At 39.1% G+C, this 9,364-nt stretch overlaps 2 protein-coding genes across 2 annotated transcripts in view; one reads left to right on the plus strand and one right to left on the minus strand.

The window, feature by feature from the left end:
* Positions 1 to 541, minus strand: part of LOC306960013 (putative E3 ubiquitin-protein ligase HERC1) — a 30,917-nt gene extending 30,376 nt beyond the window's left edge. The window contains exon 1 of the mRNA XM_079552272.1: positions 459 to 541. The gene's annotated coding sequence lies outside the window, so the exon portion shown is untranslated. The remainder of the gene's footprint in view (positions 1 to 458) is intronic.
* Positions 542 to 2,100: 1,559 nt separating this feature from the next.
* esm1 (endothelial cell-specific molecule 1) lies at positions 2,101 to 3,408 on the plus strand. The gene is made up of 3 exons (XM_079551578.1): positions 2,101 to 2,593; positions 2,847 to 2,990; positions 3,074 to 3,408. The coding sequence occupies exons 1-3, from the start codon at positions 2,290 to 2,292 to the stop codon at positions 3,160 to 3,162; spliced, it is 537 nt and encodes a 178-aa protein (XP_079407704.1). The 5' UTR covers positions 2,101 to 2,289; the 3' UTR covers positions 3,163 to 3,408.
* Positions 3,409 to 9,364: the final 5,956 nt, after the last annotated feature.

Genomic DNA, 9,364 nt, shown 5'->3' on the forward strand with positions numbered 1-9,364 from the left:
CCCAGAACGAAGCTGGAACAGTATGTTGTGTATCAGGCTGTACACGATAAAATATGCAATATACTGACACATATACTGACACATCCTCCCCCGTCATGCCGCTGCTGTCAATATAAAAACGCCTTCAATTGCATTTTGTCTCTTTTATACGGCGCGTGGTGTTTCCTCTTAGTTATAAGGCCATATGGACCGAAATACAAGGATTGGGCAAGCGGTCTCCCGAGTGACATTCACAAACACCGGTATTATTGTGCATCCGCGGTGACAGCTGAGCTAACGGGGCTGCAGTGCAGAGCTAGTCCTGCTCCATGACTGTCAAACACGACCGAGCCCCGCGTCTCCCACAAGATAAAGCAAGTCACTTCAATTGATATCGAACATCTGTCAACAGCGCTGCCAGGGGCCTGTAAGTAAGTTACCTTGTCCGCAAAATCCGGGTGGATAATGTTATGCGTTACCTGTCTCGCCCCAATGAGGTCTCCCTCGGACGAAAACCTCTCAACCTCAACCTTCTCCAGTTTCAGCTGCCGCCGCTTCCTCGGCGCTGTTGTGCTGAGAGCGAGGCGGTGGTGCTGATACCGCCCCCGTGTGTCCAGGCAGGGGAAGCGCCACGAGCAGCATCATGACCGCTTATGATACTACTGTCATTTCTAGTATTTTAAAGAATACAAATAAAAAATAAAAAAAAATAAAAAAAAAAGAAATAAAATAAAATAAAATAAAATAAAATAAAATAAAATAAAATAAAATAAAATAAAATAAAATAAAATAAAATAAAATAGAATAGAATAGAATAGAATAGAATAAAATTAAATAAAATAAAATAAAATAAAATAAAATAAAATAAAATAAAATAAAATAAAATAAAATAAAATAAAATAAAATAAAATAAAATAAAATAAAATAAAATAAAATAAAATAAAATAAAATTAAATTAAATTAAATTAAATTAAATTAAATTAAATTAAAAAATAAAATAAAAATAAATAAATAAAATAATAATAAAATTAAAATAATAATAATAATAATAATAATAATAATAATAATAATAATAATAATAATAAAATAAAATAAAATAAAATAAAATAAAATAAAATAAAACAAAATAAAATAAAATAAAATAAAATAAAATAAAATAAAATAAAACAAAATAAAATAATAATAAAATAAAATAAAATAACAACAACAACAAAAATAACAATAAAATAACAATAAAATTCTAGTATTTTCTCTCGAGGTCTGCTCAATGTTGTGATGCCAAAGCGTCTTTGTTTTTGTTTGTTTGTTTTCTGATTCTATTGTGTTTTTTCCTCTCAATCCGCACCAGGGTTGCCAGATTCTCCAAACCAATATATCGTACCAAGCTTTCAGAACTATTGTATTTCAGGACACACTATATCGTACACTATAAATAAGTCAATACCGCTGTAGCACCTGCGCAAAATATGGCTGATATCATCACCACTAACGAGGCTACAACACAAGCTCACGCACTGTCCTATATGTTGCGTTGCGCACACACGCATGACATGCAATCAAATACCATGGCTGCAGCCGAGGCAGGAGGATAATGCGATAGTGGAACTGTGAAACTGATCCAGGGACAGTCTCTCCTTCTGGCAGCAGATATTACACCTACGTGAATACGGAGGCAAAGACTGACTCCAGATCAGAGCGAAAGCAAAGCGCTGCTGAGAGGGGACAGTGCATTTAATTAGACCTCATCTGGCACTCTGAACACATCGTACAGGGGTCAAAATTATCGCACAAATACGATCGTTATCGTACGTCTGGCAACCTGGAAACAGTCACCGGGTGATTACAAAAAAAAAAGAAAAATCATGCACGGGGTCTTTCTTGGAGTCGACGCTCGATCCGTCACAAAGACAAGAAAATATATAGCTATAAATATATATGTATAAATATATAGGCCTGTATATCACGTACAAACCTAAGCAAACTTATAACATATCGGGTCAGGCCAACTTCAATTGCTGGATGGAGTTTTTAATCCCACTTCCATGCCGGATTTCTAAAAAAAGAAAAAAAGGAAGAAAAAAAGGGTGGGGGGTGTGGGGGGGGTGGTTGACTGGCATACGCACAACAACAACGGAATAAGGAAATTGACAAGGGGAGGCCACACTTAAAACAAAGTTGTTGGATGCTGATGACCATTAGGCTACAACTTGAAGTGCCATAGATCACTTCACCCAAGTCCTCCAGAGACATTCTCATTCAACTCTCATCCCAAAGAAGCGTCCATCCAGGCTTAATCCCATCGACCCAGCCATGTCTCTTCTACTGATCACGGTGTTGTCCTCACTTGTGGTGCGGAATGCTGCATCTTGGGGCGTCAATGTGAAGTACGCAGTGAACTGTCCGGACAGATGCAACCAGGCAGCGTGCGGGACTCGGCTCTGCACACGGACCGTCCTGGATGACTGCGGATGTTGTCAGGTCTGTGCCGCCGGCAGAGGCGAGCACTGCTATCGCACCGTGTCTGGGATGCACGGGGTGAAGTGCGGACCTGGCTTGTACTGCGAGTTTTACAAGGAAGAAGATGACTATGGAGATGAGTACGGGATCTGCAAAGGTATGTGCTGTCAGGGTTCCCGGATTTGATCGATGCTACCCTTAATTTCATGCAGATGACACACTTTCCAAAGGGGACTACAGGCTATTGCTCTGTGTGGATCCAGTCCACACAATGTTCTAAATGTCGACGACAGTTCATTAGTTTATTTATAGTTTATCTCAGCAACTTCTCTGGACTCCATATATCATGCCAGACCTGCTACAATGATAAGACACAGCACCTGTTCTAATGTTGTTTCTTCTTTTGACAGACTGCCTCTTTGGAACTTATGGAATTGAATGTCGCAAGACGTGCAACTGCAAGGGGGGGATCTGTGACAGGGAGACAGGAGCTTGCCTCACTCTCAGGTTCTTTGCCAAACTTGCCAGCAACCTCAAACCCGAACTGCAATTGGGTAGATGTTCTTGCTTTTTTGTCTTAGGTCTCTTTACTCAAGTGCCCTCTTATGAAAATTGCTAATCCATGTATTGATTTCAGCCTCAGAGGCCGGATCCGGAGAGCTGAGCACCCCACAGAACACTGTGCAGCAGTCAGTCAAGGCTCCCAAGTGGCTCAACCCTCGCTGACCAGCAGTGACCGGAGTGAAGCCGGTGTGAAAATGTAGCATTAACTTATGGATCTGAAGATGTGTTGTTGTTTTTTTCACTTTAAGAATCTGTTTCTCTTGTTATAACGTTCTTTTATTATTGCCCTCTTCTGTATTTTGCATATTTAAAACACAGATTATAAACTAATCAAGGAGCGAATGTGCAGCGCTAAAACTGCTGTGTTCATGTAATTCAAGTGCATCCTGATTAGATAATAAACCACCAAATGAACCACATTATAACTGTGTCTTTACTTGTTTAACAGTGAGAATATGGTCTCACAATACTTTTTTTTTGCTGAATTGGGAAATTGTATATAATATGCATTAGGTCTAGTACATTTATCCATGTCCATAACACAGTTTATTCAACTTGGATTGCACAGCTGCATTTTCACAGAGACAAAGAGTAAATTAAAAGTAATACATTATAAAATATAGATATTAAATGGCCATCTGCCAAAATGTTGATGATCCTTTATCTATTTAGATTTATTAAGCTCCTCATATCGCTGCCGTCGTTGGTTCTGTCTAGTTAGCAGCATAGTCTAGTATTTTTATTGTTCTATTTTTGTTATTTTTCCATCCGTCGTCCCGAACTCGCACTCTCATTCATCCTGGCCTATTGTACATGTTTTAGTGGTAGGGGAAATCGGAGTACCTGGAGGAAACACGGGGAGAACATGCAAACTCCACACAGAAGGGAATCGAACCCGGGACCTTTTAGCTGTGAAGCACAAGCACTAACCGCTGTGCTACCACGCCGGATGTTCACAGAGGCCTCACCTTTGACACTTCACTAGTTCAAAAGTGTTTTCCAGTGTTCAGATTGTTTATTTCCCGTGCTTCCTGACACCTGTGAAAAGGGCCCTTTTTTCCTGTTGTTGTTGTGTCTGCCCGGTCAAGAATGTCAAAAACAAAAAAAAATATCCTTTTTTTTCCTCTCTTGATGAAAAAAGGCATACAACTTGAACCTGGAAGTAAAATGCAGATCTCTTCAAAGAGCAGAGTCCTGCACTTGAACATTTTAAATCCCAGTAAATACTTCCTCTAATCAAACTGTGTCTAATCATTGAAGTCAGTGTGCAGGCTTTCCCCTGTTCACTGTAGTAGCCCTGCACCTGGTGATGTGCGTATATTTATACTGCACATATATTTATACTGCACATATATTTATACTGCACATTTACGCACACACATCAATATCGTCAACGGTGGGTCCAGGATGAGCTGTTTATGGCCCACTAAAAGCAAGGTGCTGTTCCCCAGTGTCAAGTGTTTAGACACTCTCAGACTCAAGTGTTCCTCTGATTCTCTGAGAACAGCATGTCGAGGCCTTGTAACCAAACAAAAGGCCGCTGAAAACAACAGGAAGGACTTGGTGAGAATTGCCCTTTATCTGATTCCCTGACCACGTCACTACAGCCACTGAAGAAACAAAGCTTGTAAAAGATAATACTCATTTTGAAACAATACCTTTAGTTCTCGTGCTCAGCTACCTGTTTAATGGAACTTCTGAAAGACCTGGATAATTGCGGATTCTGCTGAAAGCTATAAGAAGTAACTGGAGTGCATAGGATTTTTATTTTTATAAAACTGACGCAGATGTAATAAAGAAGACAAAAGTGCTCACGCCATGATCTATACTTGATAAAGAACTTTTAGATATGGTGGAAAACTCTTGCACAACTAAGAGCTTGCACAATATTTTTGTAATGTGTTTACCTTTATTAGAGCAGTGTTTACCAACCAGGGGTACGCACGCACTTAGGAGGGGGGACATGGAAATAGTTATGATCTAGGCAGATCTGTTGCAGTAAAAGGATTGAATTTCAGAGTGATTTTGCATATTTTTAACAAAATACACACCAGAATACCAGTACATCTGAGTGGATCATTCACTGCACCTTAGAGTTTGGGGTAGTTTTAGTAAATGACAGACTCAAGGGGTTCGCGAGACAAAAAAGGTTGGGAACCACTGCATTGACCCACTCAGTATATAAGTCCATACTCACTTAGCATAAAATAAGAAAAAGCTCTCAAAAATATGTTTCTATTATAGGTGTTTTACATCAAGTATTAATTAACGGAAGAAATATTCTAGTTGGCTGCTGACGAAGGCTGTCAATTGATTGTTTTAATCGCGATTAATCACACTTGTGAAATTCCATTTAATCGCAATTAATCACAGTTATTTTTTCTCTAATAATTATTTTCATTTTTAATACTTGTCCAAAATGTATTGCACATTTCATTAGCTAAATATTGACATTCATAATTATGCCCAACATCTTGTAGCTAGTATCTCTTTAGCCCAAGACTTGATAAGTCACATTTTAGATACAATCTGTAAACCTTTAGGCTCTTAAAGTAGAGAATGAGGACAACATTAAAATAATCTTTGTTGAAATAGGATAATTAGCCAAACCTTTTTGATGCATAAGTTGCTCTTTGTTGCTTTTGTTTCATAAAAGTACCTCGTCGTGTGAAAAGATTGCAGACTCCAGGCTTATAATATGTAGTTAACACAAGTGCTTTGTGTTTCAGGTCATGTGTGGCTCAGATACAGACGTGTGTTTGGTCAAAACATATGATGCGATTAATCGCAATTAATCTTAATAATGCTTGCAATAATCGTGATTAATTTTGACAGCCTTACTGCCATTATTTGTTAAATGTGTAGCCTACATAAAGAGCTTAAATAAAAGTTCTTGCTTTGTCCAGCAGAGGGAAGCAGTCCATTAAGCGAAAACAATGGTGTGCCCTTGTACTAAAAACAAAACTCAACTCAACAATATAGGTGAAATTCATTCACATTTGTAAAGAAAATGTGTGATAACCTACATTTCCCATACATCAAGGCTACAATAGGCTGTATATCCAACTAACTTCATTTGATCAAGGGGGGGATTCTTCCGTCAGAGGGTCCAACCTGAAGAAAATTATTTTGTTTAATTTATTTGAAATATATTTAAAGTAAACGAAGTTTGAACATTAGAAAGTTGCCAATGCCTTAAGTCAAGGCTCTCCGAGCAATAGATCAGGAGCTTCCAGTCGCTCTCCAGCCCTTTCCTGGTCGCTCACCAATGATTTTCTGAATTTCTTCATGCGCTTTTTACAATTTAGGTGTAGTTTCTTTTTATTTTGAACAGAATCTTTCACTAGTGTCAGTGAACCTGTTCACTGATTTATTCCAAGTCAACCTAATGGCAATAAACCCTCTGATTCTAAATAAACTAAAGTATATAAGGACAAAACTCAAGCAATTTCTTTCATTTTTGTTGGCATATCTTGGCTACTAACTCTGGGTGAACTCGTCCTAAATCGCATAGTGTCTTTGAAGCACACGTAACTCTGATGGTTTTGTTATGTTAAAGTAGCTCACCAGGGTAAAAAGGGTTGGAGACGCCTGCCTTAAGCACTGATGCTCACTTTCATAAAGAAGTTCACTGATTGGACACCGGCCTCAGAAAAGATGAGCTCAGTGACTGTTTGACAGCAAACGCTTTCAAGCAAAGAAAAGTTTAAATAAATCAATTAAAATAAGTTTAAGTTAGTACATTCTTAATATATTATTTCAGGTTTGTTCAAATAACAGGTAGGTTGTAGGCTTTCATACTGTAGTGTTGCATATCTAAAGTTTGGTGTCTCAGTAGGACAGTAGGAGTCACAGGGCCATGGGAACAGAGGAGTCACTGAGAGCATCCTTACTCCCAGGGGTGTCCTCCACTGTTCTAATCTTACACTTATCCTCTCTCACATCAAGTCCCAGAGAACATGGACGCTGCTTTGTTTACACATGATGACCAATTCTCATGTTGCAAGGTCACGCGCCTTCGTGTTCTGCATACCATCTCTCACAAATATAATAAAACATGTTGAAAGATGTCTGTGGGCAGATGGCCTGCAGTTTGTCTGTGGAGCCACAATTTATTCAATAGCCTGACTTTGTTCATATGATCTGTGCATATCTTCTCATGGCATTTGTGTGCTTTGCGTGTTCAGATGTACATCAGCAAAAAAAACATTTAAAGCTCAATTCACCCACAATTGTACCTTTGTTCCCACTTATAGGTTATTGGCCCTGTTATAGCAAATGTGACTGATAGACTCCTCATAGCAAAAGTAGGTGGGACAGTGCATTATCCATACAACTCAATGTTTTTGACGGCATTATATACAGTGCCTCCGGAAAGTATTCACACGCCTACACTTTCCCACATTTTGTAATGTTACAGCCTCATTCCAAAATGGATTAATTTTCTTTTTTCTCATCAATCTAAACACATAAGTACATAAGTATTCACACCGAGCTCCACACTGAGCTCCATCCTTTGTCCACTGATCGTCCTTGAGATGCTTCGACGGCTCTCCTGGAGTCCACCTGTCCTAAATTAAATGTGTTGGACTAGATTAGGAAAGACACACACCTCCCACAGCTGACCGCTGCAGAAACTAAGGCCTGAAGTCAAAGTTACTGTCTGTAGACTCAGAGACAGGTTTGTGTTGAGGCACAGATCTGGTGAAGGTACAGAAAAACTGTTGCAGCTTGAAGGTCCCGAAGAGACCAGTGGCCTCCATCATTCGAAAATGGAAGAAGTGCAGAACCACCAGGAGAAGGAGAAGGGCCTTGGTCCGGGAGGAGACCAAGAACCTCCTGTTATTCTGAGGAAATACCCCATAATGACAAAGTGAAAAGGGCTTTTTTAATGTCTTGCAAATTGATTAAAAATAAAGTGCAGCACTCCACTAATCAGACTTTATGATTGAGATGGTTAAGTTTCTCCCATTTATAGCTCTGTCAGAGTGACCATCGGGTTCTCGGTCTCCTCCCTGACCAAGGCCCTTCTCCCTGATGGCTCCGTTTGGACGGGCACAGCTATAGGAAGAGTCCTGGTGGTTCTGAACTTCTTCCATTAATGAATGATGGAGGCCACTGGTCTCTTCGGGACCTTCGATGCTGCAACAGTTTTTCTGTACCTTCACCAGATCTGTGCCTCGATACAAACCTGTCTCTCAGTAACTTTGACTTCAGGGCTTAGTTTCTGCTCTGACATGCATCTGTCAGCTGTGGGACCTTATGGAGAGGTGTGTGTCTTTCCAAATCTAGTCCAACCCGTTGAATTTAGCACAGGTGGACTGAGCTCAGACCTGAGTGTCAGAACAAACTGTGTGAATACGTAAATATAATATATATATATATATATATATATATATATATATATATATATATATATATATATATATATATATATATATATATATATATATATATATATATATATTGTGATATTTCAGTTTTATTTTTAACAAATTTGCATTGTCATTATGGTGTATTGTGTGTAGACGGATGTGAAAAAAATAAATAATCCAATTTGGACACACAAAATGTGTAAAAAATGTAGGGATACTGTAGGCTAAGCTCACAGAAGTTTTTCCATGAAGGCGATTGAGTACAATAGGCTGTAGAATTTTACCCAATAAATACAATTTAAACACAAGCATTGATTTTCTGACACATATTTTCATCATTGAAAAAGACCTCATAAAATAAAGTAATTTTGCTGTGAGCGGCTCAGCTCTCCTAAAACATGACTGTAACTTTACCAGGAGTGGGTACTCTCAGCTCGTCTAGGGAGATGTGACTAAAGTCAGTAGAATTTGATTTAAACAGGTTAGGCCCTCATATAATCCATTCTTTTATTTCCCACTGCAAAAAACAGCATTTTCTGTGTTGAGCTGGTCATTAAGATCAAGGTTTGTTCTGATGGCAAAAGTATAGTCCAAAATCTTACGCAGTGTGCCTTTAACTAATTTTGTGTCGAGTGGACCACCAGTCGACCCCCGCCACCCAGCAAAGGATGATCTCAGTGTAGCCTGTGTGTGCACAGCTGGATTTACACCGGAGTGAAGAAAAATGTCATTTGTGGAGCCTCGAGTCAAGTCACTTATTTTGCCACCTTAAAGACACAGTATCTTCCATGATGGGCTAAACAAAGTGAGCAGCGGTGTTTGTGAGCGCCGCGTGGAACACGATGTCCAAAACTCAACATTGCAAATGCCTTTTCGGTAAAAGTTAAACATGTGAGATACTCTCCTCGAGCCTTCCTCAAAACATTACGCTGACAAAGGGCACTTTCTCCGTTTCCTCTCCCAGTCCTTTCGGCGCACTGAAGTGACTG

Source organism: Gobius niger (assembly GCF_951799975.1).
Source record: "Gobius niger genome assembly, chromosome: 2".
Classification (NCBI taxonomy): domain Eukaryota; kingdom Metazoa; phylum Chordata; class Actinopteri; order Gobiiformes; family Gobiidae; genus Gobius; species Gobius niger.

Excerpts from the sequence above, each read along its gene's own strand:
- esm1 (XM_079551578.1), top strand. The coding sequence starts at position 2,290 with ATGTCTCTTCTACTGATCACGGTGTTGTCCTCACTTGTGGTGCGGAAT. Across the intron at positions 2,594-2,846 it reads TGAGTACGGGATCTGCAAAG|ACTGCCTCTTTGGAACTTAT; the intron begins GTATGTGCTGTC and ends TTCTTTTGACAG. Across the intron at positions 2,991-3,073 it reads CAAACCCGAACTGCAATTGG|CCTCAGAGGCCGGATCCGGA; the intron begins GTAGATGTTCTT and ends TATTGATTTCAG.